Genomic DNA, 19,869 nt, shown 5'->3' with positions numbered 1-19,869 from the left:
TGTGTGTGTGTGTGTGTGTTTCTGTGTGTGTGTGTGTGAAGAGAGTTCGGGGCTACGCTGTTCCTTGTATGCACAATAACATTAATATTTTTCTTCATTACATTTGATATTCACAAAACACGCAGGTAGGCATTAGGATTTTTCTTTTACACTTGTTCGCCGTTTTTTGAGTTAGCAAGGCAGCGCCAGAAACATGAAAACAGGCCTCATCCGCCCCACATCCACTCTCTAATTGTCCTATGTAATGCATCAAAACCGCAGCTCCTTATCCACAACCAGGACCCACAGACCTTTCCGTAGTTTAACCCCGGCTGCTGGACATGCCCTAGCTCACTCCATCGACAGCATTCTTTCCGGTGTCTGCTTTACAGAGTGCGAAGTTTATCAGTGAGCTTCTCTCCTGTGTGACTCATGTTCGGTCCCCCTCCTCTCAGGGATTTTGGGTAATCTTTTGTCATACCCCTTGACATCTCCAAAGCATTTGATGTGTGGCATGAGCGTTTGCTTTCCATACTTCCCTCTTCTGGTTTTTCTGCTTCTCTCTATTCCATAACGCATGTCTTCCTCCATAGATGATCCATTGCATTAATGGATGCCTTCCTCCATAGAAGGCCTATTGCAATAGTCTCTGTCAGCAATTTCCAACTCTTATTAAAGTGGTGTACCTCGGGCTCTGTCCTCTCACCTACTTTCTTATTTCTCACCATAAATTATCTCTTCAACATTTAACCCTATTCACTCTTACATTGATGATTCTACTCTATATATTTCAACTCATATGCTTCCCCTTCCTACTTTAATACTTATTTGCTTTCTCATACTGAAGACATCTCTCAATTTGTACTTGTGCAACATTCTGCAGTGGGGAAGCTAAGAACTGGTTAAATTCAGTGGTGCTAAAATGGATTTTCTGAATGTCACTTATTTCCCACTAATCAATTTCAAAACACCTCAATTCATCCTTGCAGTAATATGAACATCATGGGCACAATCATATCCTCCACTTTATCCTGAAAACGTATGTTCCTCCATTACTTAATGAATGTTTGTAAGAATGAGAAAGACTAGTGACTTTTCATATCATTAGTATCTGTGACATGGGGAAATAGAGTGAAGGATCACTTGAGGGAGAAAAATGGTAGAAGAATGAGTGGAATGGGGTATGCAAGGAGGCATGTAAGAACATGGATAAGTGTGACTCTATGGCCAGGGCCACCTCTGTGGTAGGAATTCTTAGAGGGAACAGGTATCAGAAATTTTTTTTTTTTTTTTTTTTTTTTTTTTTTAATACTTTGTCGCTGTCTCCCGCGTTTGCGAGGTAGCGCAAGGAAACAGACGAAAGAAATGGCCCAACCCCCCCCCCCATACACATGTACATACACACGTCCACACACGCAAATATACATACCTACACAGCTTTCCATGGTTTACCCCAGACGCTTCACATGCCTTGATTCAATCCACTGACAGCACGTCAAACCCTGTATACCACATCGCTCCAATTCACTCTATTCCTTGCCCTCCTTTCACCCTCCTGCATGTTCAGGCCCCGATCACACAAAATCTTTTTCACTCCATCTTTCCACCTCCAATTTGGTCTCCCTCTTCTCCTCGTTCCCTCCACCTCCGACACATATATCCTCTTGGTCAATCTTTCCTCACTCATTCTCTCCATGTGCCCAAACCATTTCAAAACACCCTCTTCTGCTCTCTCAACCACGCTCTTTTTATTTCCACACATCTCTCTTACCCTTACGTTACTTACTCGATCAAACCACCTCACACCACACATTGTCCTCAAACATCTCATTTCCAGCACATCCATCCTCCTGCGCACAACTCTATCCATAGCCCACGCCTCGCAACCATACAACATTGTTGGAACCACTATTCCTTCAAACATACCCATTTTTGCTTTCCGAGATAATGTTCTCGACTTCCACACATTCTTCAAGGCTCCCAGGATTTTCGCCCCCTCCCCCACCCTATGATCCACTTCCGCTTCCATGGTTCCATCCGCTGACAGATCCACTCCCAGATATCTAAAACACTTCACTTCCTCCAGTTTTTCTCCATTCAAACTCACCTCCCAATTGACTTGACCCTCAACCCTACTGTACCTAATAACCTTGCTCTTATTCACATTTACTCTTAACTTTCTTCTTCCACACACTTTACCAAACTCAGTCACCAGCTTCTGCAGTTTCTCACATGAATCAGCCACCAGCGCTGTATCATCAGCGAACAACAACTGACTCACTTCCCAAGCTCTCTCATCCCCAACAGACTTCATACTTGCCCCTCTTTCCAGGACTCTTGCATTTACCTCCCTAACAACCCCATCCATAAACAAATTAAACAACCATGGAGACATCACACACCCCTGCCGCAAACCTACATTCACTGAGAACCAATCACTTTCCTCTCTTCCTACACGTACACATGCCTTACATCCTCGATAAAAACTTTTCACTGCTTCTAACAACTTGCCTCCCACACCATATATTCTTAATACCTTCCACAGAGCATCTCTATCAACTCTATCATATGCCTTCTCCAGATCCATAAATGCTACATACAAATCCATTTGCTTTTCTAAGTATTTCTCACATACATTCTTCAAAGCAAACACCTGATCCACACATCCTCTACCACTTCTGAAACCACACTGCTCTTCCCCAATCTGATGCTCTGTACATGCCTTCACCCTCTCAATCAATACCCTCCCATATAATTTACCAGGAATACTCAACAAACTTATACCTCTGTAATTTGAGCACTCACTCTTATCCCCTTTGCCTCTGTACAATGGCACTATGCACGCATTCCGCCAATCCTCAGGCACCTCACCATGAGTCATACATACATTAAATAACCTTACCAACCAGTCAACAATACAGTCACCCCCTTTTTTATCAGAAATCATAGAGAATCATAGGTATCAGAAATATAGAGATATATAGTAACTTTTCAATAATTATAATCTTGCAGCAGGTGATCTTCCTTACACCGAAATCCTTGCCTAACCTTACAAACACCAGTGAAAATGAGTCTTTGGACTCTGTGGAAATCTTTAGGGTAAAGACCTTACCTTTTTGTCTTTTGCAATTTTTTTTTTTTTGCTTTAGATTATCAATCATCAACAAAGTTGAGAGACATTCACTATTTTATTTAATTTGAGGATTTCATATGGTGATGCACTTCCTATAATTCAATTTAGTTGTGGCTTTACTTGTGAATAGTTTATTATTTGATCTTCAACCTAACAGAATAGATGAACAATCAATTAAATGAATACCTAATATCCACAGAAAAGTATCATAGATAACAAGCAGTCTAACCCATTACATGGTAGAGTTAAGTTAACTTAGGCAGTGCAAGCTCTAGGCAGATAAATTGGTAAAAATTAATTAGATAATGGATGACCTTGGCAGAGAAGGGTAGTCTAGTTAAGACAATGCCAGTAACACTCTTTAGACAGCTTCACCATCATCGTGGCTGCTGGATATGTGAAAATCTAATCACTGTCAGGGTTGAGCTTAGTCTGTGCTGTTTGCATTATTTCATTAAAAGAAATATGGTGGGATTTACTGTAGACGACAAATTAAGACTGAAGAAGTGGGAAGTACAAATAATATTTTACTGTATGATGATTAGATCAAACATAAGGAGGGTTCTGAAGGTAAGGGTAATTGTGGGGCTAATTAACATAAAAGCAGGTGAAATACTCGGGATCTATCTATTAATATCTCTGATGCCTGTTCCCTCTTGGAACTCCCATCAAGGGGTGGCTACAGCAAAAAAGTCTTCACTTATCCCTGTCCCTATATCAATATGCCTTCTGGGATACACCATTCCATCCACTATCTCTCTCCCTCCAGTAGTCCTCCATCCTATTTGCCCATGTCACAGGTGGTCTTCTACTCACACCGACCCCATTAATTGTACTCTTACACACTCTCCTCCTAAATTCCCAGTCTTGCATTCTTTCCATATGTTCAAACCACCTCAAAGTATTACGTTTCACTCATTCTACCACTCCACAACTCATTCCCTGCCATACCACATCTCTCATACACCCTTTCATTTCTTTCTTCATTCCATCTAGTTACACTGTATGCTATTCTCAAATAGCTCATTTTCATAGCCTGGATTCTTAACCTCTGTCACTCATTCCATCTGCATGTTTTGGCTGCATTGGTCACGGGTGGGAAGACTATGCTGTCCCTTAATTCTCACTTCACTTCCATATTTACACCTCTACCCTTCATCATTCTAATAAGGGACCAAATAGCTCTTCTACTCTGTACTGCTCTTCCCTGTATTTCTCCTTCCATATCACCACACTTACCAAAGACAACCTAGCAGGTTAAATTTGTCTTGATTTTCAGAGATATAGAGGAAATATACCAGACATGCCCTTGATATCAGCACAGCACGAACTACTTGACAATTTCAATAAATGGACAACACACCAAGTAGTTAGTGGAGTTGCAGTACAGACTCTTCAGTTGCAGCCATTATATATGGTTCCAGCAGCAGATCACATTACTGTTCATACATTTTTACTATAGATCTCTACTGTTGGGGAATTATAGGTAAGGTTTTCATAGGTTCACTTGATTTCTACAAATTATTCACTTTACATTAAAATCACATTTTCCTGGCTCTCTTACCCCCTCAATACTTTCGGCTTATGTTTCATTGTACAATAAAGAAGAATGATCTGAATAACACTCCCCTAGTTTTATTCTATTCTTCACATTAAAACTTACTATTCTATTAGAAATTCAATTAGATTCCACAGTAATAAGGTGATGGAACTAAATCTGATCATTAACGAAATGTGAAGGGTGACTGAAGTCAATTGACTATCGAATTAGAGGACACATCCACTGTCAAATAATAGTGTACAGGTTCAATCAAACTCAAAATTAATTGAAAAAGTTAATTCATACATAATAAAATATGATCTTAATAAAATCAATAACTCTAAATGCTGAATCACAGTTGATAATGTTATATGATGGCTAATGAAATATGGCTATGAAAAACATAGTATATACAAAAGACACAGTTCAGGTGTTTCATTTTTTTGATGTGTAAATCAGATAAAATCACATCGATGGACACTTATTATCTATAATATTACAGAATATATCCTTGCATGTTTTTTCTATTTCACCTTGATGAAATTTAGGATTTTTCTTAAAAAAACTTTGGATCATAGGCTTCCCTGTCAAAATATAAGTGAAAAGCATTCTTGCAGTTGGAAAATTACAATATCACAGTATAGGTCAGAGCTCTTGGTGTATCCTGTTTTTCGATAGATTTAACCCTCATCAATGGTATGTGGAAGAAAAAAATCTGTTAATATTACACAAAAGACCACAATACTACCTCACAACCTGGCTATCACTAAATTTTCATCAATATGGCCATAAGTAATGTCCAAACAAACCAATTTCCTGTCAGCAACATGCTAAAACAAAATCTATCATTACAATAGCTTTATAATTTCATAGGATATATGTAAAAATTTGCATATTCATATTCTTAACCACAGTATTGTTCCATGTTGCTCAGAAAAGATGCAACATGCATTTTGAGGTTGGTATATAAAATTTTGTCATCTTTCTTTTAGCATGTTCCTGAACATCTACTAATGGTATCTACCCATTCACAGGTATATAATAATCTATGTTAACCTTAAGCTTGTGTGTGTGTGAATTGTGAGTCAGTCAACAAAGCATTCCATTAACATTGAATCAGATGCATTTTTTGCTTCCCAGCACTTCAACCATTTCTTTATCAATTAGTCCACATAACAGCTTTATCTTCCCAGATATCATCCTGAGGATTCTTATTCCTGTTAAAGGTTTTAACCTCTATAGTTGAGCCACTACTAATCTGGCTATGTTCTTTCAACAGTTTAAGATGCTTCAAAATGTTTGTTCTTTTTTTTCACTCTTACAGGATAAGGAACCATTTTTCGACTAGGAGACATTTCTTGGATTGAGGATTCTTAATTTTCAGTCTCTGTTACTGGCACAAACTATTACATTTTTTCAAGACAATTTGCATCTTGAGGTTTTTCCATACTGTAAATGTATCAGGACCATTCTTTATCATTTTAGATAATCTTGAATGTTTCTTTTCTTGTGTCATTTAGGCTTATAATCCTAAGAATGTCTATGAATGGTTACTTTGATGATGTGATTCAGATTACATTCCTGGATAAATGATAATTGCCTTAAGCCAGTAATTTGATTTTCTGTAATTTGATTTTAATAACTAAATCTTTCTGTAGCAATATTAATATTTTGTTGTTTGTATGTCTTGTTGAGATTTTCTGACAGTAACTTTCTCTTATAATTTCATCACTGTTTCTTGTTGTAAACTTCAAGCTCAGTTGGTTATAGTGGTTGAAGAATTTCATGTTGGAAACGGATTTAGTGTTGCACTGTTCTTCCCTTAACCAAAAGCATTTACAGTGTCAGAACTGGATCAGGTTTTTCCGAAGCTATTTCTTTGGCAGCCTCAGGTCACTTCAGATTAATGCCCTTGAAAATGATTGATTCCCTAATGGGTAGTAAGAGTTCATCAGATACTTTTATCTAAATCTGATATTTCTATAAACTTCTCTTCCAGTCTGTGGTCGAGATTCTCTATCCTCTCAGTCCAGTACTATAACATTAGTGGTTGATCCCTTTTCTTTACTCCGGGACTAATATGAATATATCCTCCTGTATTAGTCATTTTGCAAGGTGCCTTAAGTATCATCCAGTCCTTTCTCAGTTCCAATGAAAAGTTTTAGGTTCTTAGTTTCCTCTTGTTTCTAGTCATTATCTAGGTTTCTGTTAAGTCTTTTATTATAGTACAACATTTTTTACTCCTCAGTTTTCAGACAGTACCACAGCTAAATATTTGGAAGATTCAGGCAATTTGTAGCTAGCTATTTCAATATTGTTTGGAGCTTGTGTGATCAACTGGCAGATCATTAGAATAAAGGAATCTATATATTTTCTGAGAAAATTTACTCATCCTGAATCTGAAAATGATGCTTCTCTGGTTATAGAAAAATGAAATACAGCATTATTAACAAATATAAAGCATACAGAACTCTAATCTATAGCTGATTCCTTTTATAGGTTTTCACAGGGTGGTTTCAAATCTATCCATGAGGGACCTCTTACACCTTACTTTGTTAATATCAAAATTTTCTTTATGGTCCTCGGATCAATTTTCCAAACCTTGAAACATGCTTTTATGGAAGTGGACTTGGAGAGGACATCTACAGACACTTTTGTTTCCTCTTTACAGTTAACAGAGGTTGCTATGATACTTGTTTGTTAAAAATCCTAGTCATACAATAATCATAACTTATATTGTCTAAGTCAAATATAACAAAGAAATAACTTTTTCACACTGACTCAATTTTCTACAAAAAATATATATTTCATCAAGCATTTCAAGGTGAGATCTTGTTACATATTTGGACTCATTACAATGGTTAAAATAATGAATGTGTGAATCATAATTATTTACCTGTTTAATGCATTACTTAGTAGCCTCTTTCGAGTCATGATGCCCTTGGTTCAACTGTTGCTTGTAAAAAGAGATCTATATATCAAACAATAATACCTGCAAAAAGAGGATTGAATCAATTCAGAAATTTGCCACTTTCCTAATGAGTCTGTTCCTCATAAAATATCCCCACAGTTTTAACAAACATGGGATTTCTTAAGGTCCAATTTCATACAAAATCATGTGGCACTTCTCTTCATACCATAATCTAATGTGTTTTTCTAAGATGAACCTTAGCTGTGAATTGTTTGTGTGCCCTTGCTGTAACACAAGATGAAGAGTAATGAGACTCTCACTCTCCTGAACAAGCTAAGTATTCATTTCTAAAGTCTGTCATTTTCATTCTGTTTTCACTCACAGAGAGTAAATGTTCTTTAAATGGGTTGCCATTTCTCATTCTTTCTTGCTGAGATATTTAAGAACACTTGGACATAACCAATCATTACACATCCATATATTTGTTCTGAAAACTTTTCCATGCTTCTACAGAAAGAATTTCCTCAGTTTGTCATTTAATAGACCAATACTTTCTGTTGAGTCATCTTTTGGCTGATCTTCCTTGTGGTCACTTCCATAAGACTCCATAAGCTCTCCTTTTTCACTGTCCTGGCATCCTTTTGTATTTTAATCTGAATCATTTTCCACGGGAAGGACTTTTTTTTCTCCCTTCTCAGCATCCGCACCATGTTCTACTGATTTCTTGTCCAGCTCATTAGTGTTGCATGTAGTGTCTATCATTTTAAGAAGCTCTGGCTGTATCTTTAAATCCTTTTCTGTAGCTTCTGCCTCTAAGTCTCTTTCTTTAGTATCTGTAAAAAAATATAGTTTATTAGTCCACACCCACCTTCACAGAATATATGATATTAACATTATAAAAAGAGGCATTACTGCTTAGGGTTTAGGTTTTAACCCATTAATGAGTATACCATTGAAAAAATATGATGAAAAACCAAGAACTATTTGACATAGCTCTTTATGATCAATGCATTTTCCTTAAAGATGTAAAAAAATATGAGTATTGGATTTCTTTTCATACTTGATCACTGTTTCCCATGTTAGTGAGGTGGCACCAGGAACAGATGAAGAAAGGCTGCATTCTCTCACATACATTCTCTTGCTATCATGTGTAATGCACTGAAACCACAGCCCTCTACCCACATTGGAAAATAAGATCAAAATCTTTTAACAGTAGTGCATTAGTGAAAATTCAAAAATTTTCAAGATACAGTAAATACATGAGGTTTCATAATGTAGTAGTTAGCATTGTGATCTGGAAGGCAAATGTGCCTTGGTTTGACTCACAACAGGGCAACTAGCTTACAGAAAACCCAAATGTTCATCTCTTTTGGGGCTGGATGATACATAAATTCCTAGGGAGGGTATTGATTGAGAGGGTGAAGGCATGTACAGAGCATCAGATTGGGGAAGAGCAGTGTGGTTTCAGAAGTGGTAGAGGATGTGTGGATCAGGTGTTTGCTTTGAAGAATGTATGCGAGAAATACTTAGAAAAGCAAATGGATTTGTATGTAGCATTTATGGATCTGGAGAAGGCATATGATAGAGTTGATAGAGATGCTCTGTGGAAGGTATTAAGAATATATGGTGTGGGAGGCAAGTTGTTAGAAGCAGTTTTTATCGAGGATGTAAGGCATGTGTACGTGTAGGAAGAGAGGAAAGTGATTGGTTCTCAGTGAATGTAGGTTTGCGGCAGGGGTGTGTGATGTCTCCATGGTTGTTTAATTTGTTTATGGATGGGGTTGTTAGGGAGGTAAATGCAAGAGTCTTGGAAAGAGGGGCAAGTATGAAGTCTGTTGGGGATGAGAGAGCTTGGGAAGTGAGTCAGTTGTTGTTCGCTGATGATACAGCGCTGGTGGCGGATTCATGTGAGAAACTGCAGAAGCTGGTGACGGAGTTTGGTAAAGTGTGTGGAAGAAGAAAGTTAAGAGTAAATGTGAATAAGAGCAAGGTTATTAGGTACAGTAGGGTTGAGGGTCAAGTCAATTGGGAGGTGAGTTTGAATGGAGAAAAACTGGAGGAAGTGAAGTGTTTTAGATATCTGGGAGTGGATCTGTCAGCGGATGGAACCATGGAAGCGGAAGTGGATCATAGGGTGGGGGAGGGGGCGAAAATTTTGGGAGCCTTGAAAAATGTGTGGAAGTCGAGAACATTATCCCGGAAAGCAAAAATGGGTATGTTTGAAGGAATAGTAGTTCCAACAATGTTGTATGGTTGCGAGGCGTGGGCTATGGATAGAGTTGTGCGCAGGAGGATGGATGTGCTGGAAATGAGATGTTTGAGGACAATGTGTGGTGTGAGGTGGTTTGATCGAGTAAGTAACGTAAGGGTAAGAGAGATGTGTGGAAATAAAAAGAGCGTGGTTGAGAGAGCAGAAGAGGGTGTTTTGAAATGGTTTGGGCACATGGAGAGAATGAGTGAGGAAAGATTGACCAAGAGGATATATGTGTCGGAGGTGGAGGGAACGAGGAGAAGAGGGAGACCAAATTGGAGGTGGAAAGATGGAGTGAAAAGGATTTTGTGTGATCGGGGCCTGAACATGCAGGAGGGTGAAAGGAGGGCAAGGAATAGAGTGAATTGGAGCGATGTGGTATACAGGGGTTGACGTGCTGTCAGTGGATTGAATCAAGGCATGTGAAGCGTCCGGGGTAAACCATGGAAAGCTGTGTAGGTATGTATATTTGCGTGTGTGGACGTGTGTATGTACATGTGTATGGGGGGGGTTGGGCCATTTCTTTCGTCTGTTTCCTTGCGCTACCTCGCAAACGCGTGAGACAGCGACAAAGTATAAAAAAAAAAAAAAAAAAAAAAAAAAAAAAAAAAAAAATATATATATATATATATTACTGTACTTCATCTGTTTGAGGTTACACTGCAAGTAAGGAGTCACCTATGATAAGGCTGTATTATCAGTAGCTGATGAAAGAGAGTGCAGTAACGTCTCATCAATGAACTTCTTTCTTCAAACTAAGTTTATCCTGTCCCTGCTACTGACTGCAATGCAGCCTTGGGGCTACACACGTGCATACCATAAAAATATTTTGTTTTCACACAGACACAGAATGACATTATACAGGACTAAACTGTTTCTTATGCTTTAAGATTCTTCCTTATTTGTGAGAGATGGCTTATCTAACCAATCATAATCATGGTACAGAGAATTCTGCTCGTGAAAGTTTGTGTGTATTTATTTTTTGCATTATGGTGAGAGTTTTACAATCATGTTACATGTGTGTGTGTGTGTGTTGTGTGTGTGTGTGTGTGTGTGTGTGTGTGTGTGTGTGTGTGTGTGTGTGTGAAGAGAACTATGTGAACATAGGAGACAGTTTGTCAAACAAATATGGGAGATGAACAGTTCATCAAAGATTTTGTGAAAATGGAAGACACCTCATCTTGAGGGTGTGGGGGCACACCTCCTCTGTAAATGTGGGACAGGTAAGTACTTACCTTGTGGGCTTGGAAAGAACTTTTGGTATGCAAGGTGCAGGAGGCAGGTGATGAAGGCAGCTGCACCTGTTATAGAGTAGAGATTCTGTCCACCCACAGCCTCGTATGATAAACCTCCCATTAAACTTGCACCTGCATATCCTGTATACAGAATTGAACAAAATGTGTGCACAGCCAAATGAATGTCAATATTCTCTGCTACAGGAATGTATATGAAGCAAACTTATGATATAATAATGATCATAATTTTTACTAATGTGATATCTGAGCTGTATGAACCAAATTCTAAAAAATTCAAAAACATCCTGATGAACACAAAGACATGGTCAAGTGCATCAGAATTATGCTAATCTTTGTTACTTAATCAATCACTATAACTTTTTTGGGTTAAAAAGATGCTTTCTGGATATGTATCTTACATCACTCTCATTACAGTGGTGGTATTAAAGGTAGAAGCTATGTAATATCAAACTTAATATAAATATATAAACTTCTATTATAATGAAAAATACACTATGATTGCAGTAAGGTTGGGGTCATAAACTCACTATCATACGTATCAGGTGTAGTCTTTTGTTGTATATCAAGTGTACAGTCTTCTGTTGTTTATCAGGTGTACAGTCTTTTGTAGTGTATTGGGTGAAGTCGTTTGTGATGTATCAAGTGTATAGTCTTTTGTGATGTATATATTGTAAAGTCTTTCTGAAAAGGGAATTATAATGAGTAAGCCCATACAAGTAAAATTCTAAGAGGCCTGACTGTTGATTTTTGTTTTAGTACCAACAAAAGTCAATAGAATCCCAGGCTTTTTTTTTTCATCCATAAAAAATTTAAGCATCCTCTCCAGCTTTACCATAGCATCTATATGTTTTCATTAATTCTGCAGATATATGGTTTTTAAGCCAAATATCACATTTTGAACAATGTCTTTCCTTCAAAAGTTAAAGTGCTGGATTAAGTGAAGCAAAAACTTTAAAGGTAATCATTCTATACACTTACATCTCTTATCTCCTCATGCTAATGAATTCCAGAATTCTAAGCATCTACTACTGCCTCTTCTGACACTTAAACCATTAACAACTTCAAAAAAGAAGAGATTGGCAAATATATGAAGTGGCCCTTTTGAGAACTAGATTAAGGAAAAATTATGGCATCTTAGATGACATCTTTGACACTTTAGATACTCTTGTTGACTTAGATATTACATCCAGCAAGTGTCATACCTAATGTTCCATAGCAGACCCCAACAACACTCTGGATGGTGTTAGAGGTGCCCTTAGGTGTGATGTTGGAAGCATGGACAATGATGGCAGTGAAACCCAAACCAAAACATGGGCCATTGATTAATTCGAAGGCTATGGTGATCCATACTGCTTTCAGGGCACTTGCAAGTGCCAATCCAAGGAGTCTGATGGCATACAGGAACAAGACGATTGTGATGACCTTCTGGGCACCAAGTCTTTTCATGAACCAATCTGAGTGTTCCACAGAAAGTAGTTTCTGGTAAATAATTAACTGTTAAACCTAACATAGGGTTATGAATTTAGGGTAAAGGAAAGTGTTCTGTTCTGAAAGCAACCAGTTTCCAAAATTTTGGCATTATCAACAAAAAGACAATGATCTTGATTTTATTATAATATCAGTAATGATCTGAAATTTATCGAAGTATTACAACTTAAAAAGTAAAAGAGTGAGAGGACTTATTGAAAGAAACTTCACTCATAACATAGATACCTTACTAACCTACTATAACTCACTGACCATATCTTGTAAGAGTGACAACAGTTCTAGTCTCTGTATCATGAAAATGACCAAGATACAGAATAAAGCGTTAAGAAAAGGGCAACAAGATTTATACTAGGACTAAAGAAAATTGAAAGAAATGAAACCATGTCTTCTACAGAAGTGATAAGTTCTTGCTACTTGATAAAAGTTTTTCATATACACATAAGGTATAACATTTTCATTATTGGTACACTGTTCAAGGTACATCAGAATCTGGGAACAAATAAAAGGCTATATCTTTGAGGAAAAATGATTCTCACTTATACTAGAAATCACTTTTAGGGTGATGAGTGAAGATTTGAATAAGCTGTCTGCTAATATTTCCTGGCTTATCATTATCATTATTACTTCTTTCATATTTGATCGCCATTTTCTATGTTTGTGAAGTAGTGCCAGAAACAAACAAAAAAAAAAGCCTGCATTCACTCATATCCATTCACTAGCTGTCATGTGTCATGCACTGTAACCACAGCTCCCAATCCACAACTAATCACCACAGACCTTTCCATGGTTTTCCCAGGCTGCTTCACATGTCCTGGTATGACAGTACATTGAACATAGTATACCACATTGTTCAAATTCACTCTATCCAGAGGACACCTTTCAGCCTGTGGCAAGTTCAGGCCCTGATCACTCAAAATCTTTTTCACTTCATCCTTCTACCTCTAATTTTGTCTACCCTTTCCCTTTGCTCCCTCCATTTCTGACACATACCCTCTTCATCAACTTCTCTTCACTCAATCCCTCCATACGTTCAAACCACTTCAACAAATCCTCTTTAGCTCTCTCAACCCCACTCATTTCATTACCACAACTCTCTCTTATTACTTACTCTTATCACTTACTTGATCAAACCATCACACACACACACATATTGCCCTTAAACATTTCAGTTCCAACACATTCACCCTCCTTAGCATATTCTCATCTATAACACCATGCCATGTATACATATAGCATTGTTGGGACTATCATACCTTTAAATATACCCATTTTTGCTCTCCTCAGATATTATCATCATTATCTCTTATTATCATTATCTTTTATCATTATCATTATCATTATTATTACTATCATTATCATTATTATTATTATTATTATTACTATCATTATCATTATTATTATCATTACTACTATTATTATCATTATCATTATTATCATTATTATTATTATCATTATTATTATTATCATTATTATCATTATTATTATTATTATCATTATTATTCTTAACATTATCATCATTAATATCATTATTACCATACAACTCCAGGACTCCTTCTATGAAGCTATTTGCATCATTGAGGCTGAACTCCATGCAGGAGCTGGGAAATAGACTTCTTTCAAGCAAGAAGTCCCTCAATGAGATTTTACTCCTTTCCACCCACTGATGATGACAGCATCACAGAAGATGACTTTTTGTTAATGATGTAACCACTTGCAGTCAGAGTTCAGTAACACCTGCTAACATAATAATGCTACAACAATAGACTCATTCAGGAAGAGACTACATAACAAATTTGTTACCTGTTTGCTTTCTATGTCCTACTGTACTGTCAACTTTCCTTACCTTACACCTTCCTCAACTCTAACTCTGTAGGCACTAACTTTCTTCTACCCTAACTCTGGTGGCACTTAACTCTCCACAAACCGAACTTTGCTAGCACTACCATTCCTCAACCCTAACTCTACTGGCACCTAACACTACTGGTGCTTAGTTCTCCTTAAACCTAACTCTGCTGGCACCAACTTTCCTCAGCCCTAACTCTGCAGTTACTTGACTCTTCTCACCAGAGATAAACATGAAGGGCACTTCAGAGAAAGCCTGGACAAGCATTGAAGCCCCTTGCAGAAGTTTTTTGTGCTATATCACAGGCACTTACCTCTCCTCAAACCTAAAGCTGCTGGCACTAACTTTCCTCAGCCCTAACTCTACTGGCACTTAACTCTCCTTAATCAAACCTTACTCTGTTGACTCAAATTTTCTTCAACCCTAACTCTACTGGCACTTAACTCTTCTTAATTAAACCTAACTCTGCTGGCTCTTATTTTCCTTAACCATAACTCTCTTGGCACTTAGCTCTCCTCACCAGAGATAAACATGAAGGGTACTGCAGAGAAGGCCTGGACAAGCATTGTAGTTCCCTGCAGTAGCTTCATGTGTCGCATCACCTGGGACCCCACTGCCATGTCCTCCTGCAGACTGTATTACAAGGTTGACATCATGAGAGAGAGAGAGAGAGAGAGAGAGAGAGAGAGAGAGAGAGAGAGAGAGAGAGAGAGAGAGAGAGAGAGATCTGGTAGGCGAGCATATTCACATTAATATTAGATCTATATACTTTTACATGACAGTGCATAGCTTAAATGACCAGATTCATAAAAAAGGCACCAATATAAAACAAATGAGCCATGTTATTGCTGGTCATAGCTGGGGACATCACAATTATTTATATGAAATACTGATAAGGCCTGTTTTCTTTTCCATTTGGATCATGCAGAAATATTCACAGCAACACAAATAATCGAATCCTACTAACTTTGTTGAGTTTCTCATTTCAAATATGTGTACAACTTTCTATGTTAAGGAAAAATCATCACTTAAAGTGGTGAAGCCCCTCACCAGATGCATTTCTCTTTTGCTTCCAAAGATCTTTGCAAGTCTACACCACATGTAATGTAATGCAGTATGAATACTTAAATTTGGTAAAGTGGGAAACCATCCTAGGCCTCATGTTCCATTTCCCAATCCTTATGTAACAAATAATCAAGGTGTCAAACCCCATCTCCCTGTCTCTGCTGTCAAATCCTCTCATCATTGAGGGTAGAGTCATAGCTCAGAGAACACTGCTAGTCTTTGTGAACAATACCACTCTTGGAGTTACTTTAGCCACTAACAGTGATGACTCATATGAACTAATTACATAAGAAGCATAACTCCAAGGAGTTTCCTGTTACTAACTTCAACAAGAAGAGTTTGTGCTGTTGCAGTTTCTCAACTGTAGTCCTCATTATTTCATAACGACTATTAACGTACTTTTGATACATATGGGATTTGTCAATATCCTTTTCATTTGATGATTAATCATCTGAAAGTGGCCATGACTTATGGACACTTAATCAGTTTTTTCTTTATATGCACATGTAAAATAGCCATATAGCATACAATACCATTTTGTCTGAGGTTAATGCTGTAACTGCTAAACTGCTACCTTTAAAAAGCTGGTCATCTCTAACTTTCTTTACATTCTGGCATAATTCATGATATAAAAAAAAATGATACAACCACAGAACCTTTTCTATACGGCTTCTGCATCTTTGGAGCTGCACTTCCAGCGGAAGCAGGAAAATGATGGGATTTCTTTGGAGCAAGAAAGGCCTTACCAAGAATGTATTTTTTTCATCCAATGATAATGAAGCAGCCTTGTAGAAGGTGACTTTACACTTGCAAGATAACTACTTGCAGTAGAGTCAAAAAACACCTATATAAGAATATTCATACGGTTATATTATTCCTAGTCAGGTAAACTTGGAATACAGTTATTGATTATCTGACTATAAAGAAACTGGCAGAAAGTGATAGGATAGAGAAGCTGATTTAAAGACTAACAGAGAGACTGAAAAAGCTATAGCTCATTATATGAAGCAGATATTAAATATTTGTAAGTATGACAGTTAATATATCATCATTTAGAAAGATATGTAATATACACAGTCCTCCATAATGTGCATAATACTTTCACAAATACATATCCTGTGTCAAGACCATCATAAAAACCGATGAGGAAGGCAAATCCAAGGAAGATAAGAAAGTGAGGCTGACAGAGTAGTGGTCGAATGTTTGCCCACACCTTCGAACCATTCTCAAGCTTCGGGACCTGTAAGGGGAAGTGTAGAGTTCACCAACTAGGAGTTGAAAAGTTGACATGGAAATATTTTGCACTGACCTGATGGGGAACTGTAGACAGATGAATATACTTTAGTGATAAAAGAAGTTTAGGTAAAATAAAATCAGTCAACTGAGGAGGATAGCAGACACATCAGCACACTTTAGTTGTCTAAAAAGGAGGAAGACATAAAAAGTTTTATAATTTAATTACTGAACTTAAAGGAAAGTACAGACAACATAGTAACCGAGAAGGAAGTATGGAGGGAGTACATATTTAAGTATGTTGGATAAGACGATACAATGATCTCTGCACTTACAACTGATACAGAGCATACTCATGACAAAAGAAATCAGGAATGGAACATCTTACTGTAATCTGTGGAGTGTTTGTCTGTGAAATTATGGCTTATTATAGCCCATGATAAAATACATTTTTCCAGTGAAAACCCTACAATCTTCAAAACTGGGATGACTGCATCAAAGATTTCAGTCTTGACTGGTTATTTTTCTTATCTTCATACAGTAATAAAAAAATGTGTCTTTAGATTCTAATATTCAAAGAGGTTATCTATAAGCACAATATTTAATGAAATGAACTGAAGAATCTTTACATTAATGGAGTTACTCTGTAGCTTTTAGTCACTCAAAGAGTAACCACATACATATTATTACCACATCATTGTAAGTGCCTGACAAAGGTGATGTATGATTCTAATCATGACCTTGATGTAAGAAACTGAGAATGGGAACCTATTAATATCTCCTGACATCAGCCCAAATTAGTAGAGAGATGACTAATGCAATCATGAAATACTAACCTCGGGTTAGGCATCTAGCAAAAGGGAAGTTGAAGGAGTTTACTAAACTTGAGTATCATGTCTGATAAATACCTGAAACAAGCTTGAAACATCAATCTTAACAGACCAGTAAAAATGGTGTTTGATGTTTCTAAATACTTAAGTGACTTGTTGACAGAAAAGTGATTACTCCTGATACAAACTCTGTGAATGATAATTAGTTAGGGAAAATTATTGTTAGAGTGTTGCAATATCCTTCTTGACTGATAAAAAAGTAGGTGATGCTCTCCGACTCTATCTTTGAGGCTAAGAGTTTGCAAAGAAATAACTCGCAGCTTCCTACAAACAAAACTCAAGTTAAGAGACTGGTATATTGACAGATAATGTTACTTAATGCTAATCTTGAAAAAAAGGTGCTGATATGGAGATGGATGATGCAATCTACAGATGTAGATGATGCAGCCTCTACTGGGTATGGTAATTGCAAAGAAGTGACTGCCAGAATTGCCTAAAACTAACAGTGAGTAATGGGTTAGACATTATGGCTTATCATGCCACCTTGAACTAACCCTGAGGTACACAGCTGAGAGAAGGATGTCCAAGAAGCCACACACCACCATCAGTAGGAAGGCGGGTGTGTAGTCCTTGACGGTATTAGTCTCAGAGCACCAGTCCACCAGCAGACCACTCAAGATCCCCATCAGACCATAACTAAGGGCACCCCAGGCTCTTTGACTTCCATAATCCCCATCCTTACCTGCAGGACTGTATCATTTAAGCAGTAGGCATGGAGGCATAGACATATACAAACATGATACAGCATATGACATAAGCTAAGGATCCACTAGTAATGGACCACCATGCTTAATAAAAATTCATGGCATAGCAAAGCAAGTGAAAAACTAACTTTATGATGATATGCCTAAACAGACAGCGTGATTTGGCTCCATATTCAGTTTTAATCAAATGAAATATTTATTCTCAATGAGTCTAAATAAAAACAAGCACAGCTATATGATTTGGCTCCATCTGTAAGGTAGAAGCTGGAGGAAATCTACTGATTTTAGACTAGAATTCTGCTATGCAATGATGAATGTATGACTCATGATGATCAATCATGCAATATTTCATAGGTGTACTTCTATAGTATATAAAAAGAAATACATACATATATATTGTTCATCTATTTTTTAGTACTTAATCAATGTTTCCCACATCAAGAAATACATACATATATATTATTCTTTTATTTTTTATACTTAATCGCTGTTTCCCGCATCAGCGAGGTAGTGCCAGGAAACAGATGAAGCATGGCCCATCCACTCACATACACATATCTATATATAATAATAATAATAGCACAAGGAAACAGACGAAAGAAATGGCCCAACCCACCCCCATACACATGTATATACATACACGTCCACACACGCAAATATACATACCTATACATCTCAATGTACACATATATATACACACACAGACACATACATATATACACATGCACACAATTCACACTGTCTGCCTTTATTCATTCCCATCGCCACCTCGCTACACATGGAATAACATCCCCCTCCCCCTCATGTGTGCGAGGCAGCGCTATATATATATATATATATATATTCTTTTCTTTCTTTCATACTATTTGCCATTTCCCGCATTAGCAAGCTAGCGTTAAGAACAGAGGATTGGGCCTTTGAGGGAATACCCTCACCTGGCCCCCTTCTCTGTTCCTTCTCTTGGAAAATTAAAAAAAAAAATGAGAGGGGAGGATTTCCAGCCCCCCGCTCCCATATATATATATGGGAGCGGGGGGCTGGAAATCCTCCCCTCTCGTTCTTTTTTTTTTTCTTAAAAGAAGGAACAGAGAAGAGGGCCAGGTGAGGATATTCCCTCAAAGGCCCAGTCCTCTGTTCTTAACGCTACCTCGCTATCGCAGGAAATAGCGAATAGTATGAAAAAAAAATTATATATATATATATATATATATATATATATATATATATATACATACTTTTTTCTTTTTTCTTTACCATTTCTCGCATTAGCAAGGTAGCGTTAAGAACAGAGGATTGGGCCTTTGAGGGAATATCCTCACTTGGCCCCTCTCTCTGTTCCTCTTTTGGAAAATCAAAAAGCGAGAGGGAAGATTTCCAGCCCCCTGCTCCCTCCCATTTTAGTCGCCTTCTACGACACACAGGAAATAAGTGGGAAGTATTCTTCCTCCCCCATCCCCAGGGATAAAGAAACAGCAATTAAGTTTAATAATAATAATGATGATAATAATGATATATATACATATATATTATTATAATTTATCTATATCTATCATACTTTGTCGCTGTCTCCCGCGTT

At 37.4% G+C, this 19,869-nt stretch overlaps 1 protein-coding gene across 1 annotated transcript in view; it reads right to left on the bottom strand.

Moving 5' to 3' along the window:
• Positions 1-6,284: 6,284 nt before the first annotated feature.
• Positions 6,285-19,869, bottom strand: part of LOC139758969 (major facilitator superfamily domain-containing protein 6-like) — a 31,821-nt gene continuing 18,236 nt past the window's right edge. Inside the window, exons 7-12 of the mRNA XM_071680813.1 lie at positions 18,084-18,271; positions 16,570-16,706; positions 14,922-15,034; positions 12,273-12,524; positions 11,050-11,190; positions 6,285-8,396 (exon numbers count right to left, since the gene is read on the bottom strand). Coding sequence (XP_071536914.1) covers positions 8,212-8,396; positions 11,050-11,190; positions 12,273-12,524; positions 14,922-15,034; positions 16,570-16,706; positions 18,084-18,271 — 1,016 coding nt within the window. The 3' untranslated portion in view covers positions 6,285-8,211. The remainder of the gene's footprint in view (positions 8,397-11,049; positions 11,191-12,272; positions 12,525-14,921; positions 15,035-16,569; positions 16,707-18,083; positions 18,272-19,869) is intronic.

The sequence above is a fragment of the Panulirus ornatus genome, chromosome 32 (assembly GCF_036320965.1).
Source record: "Panulirus ornatus isolate Po-2019 chromosome 32, ASM3632096v1, whole genome shotgun sequence".
In the NCBI taxonomy this organism is placed as follows: Eukaryota; Metazoa; Arthropoda; class Malacostraca; order Decapoda; family Palinuridae; genus Panulirus; species Panulirus ornatus.
Note: the sequence above shows the minus strand (reverse complement) of the source record. Positions and strands in the feature narration are given on the sequence as shown.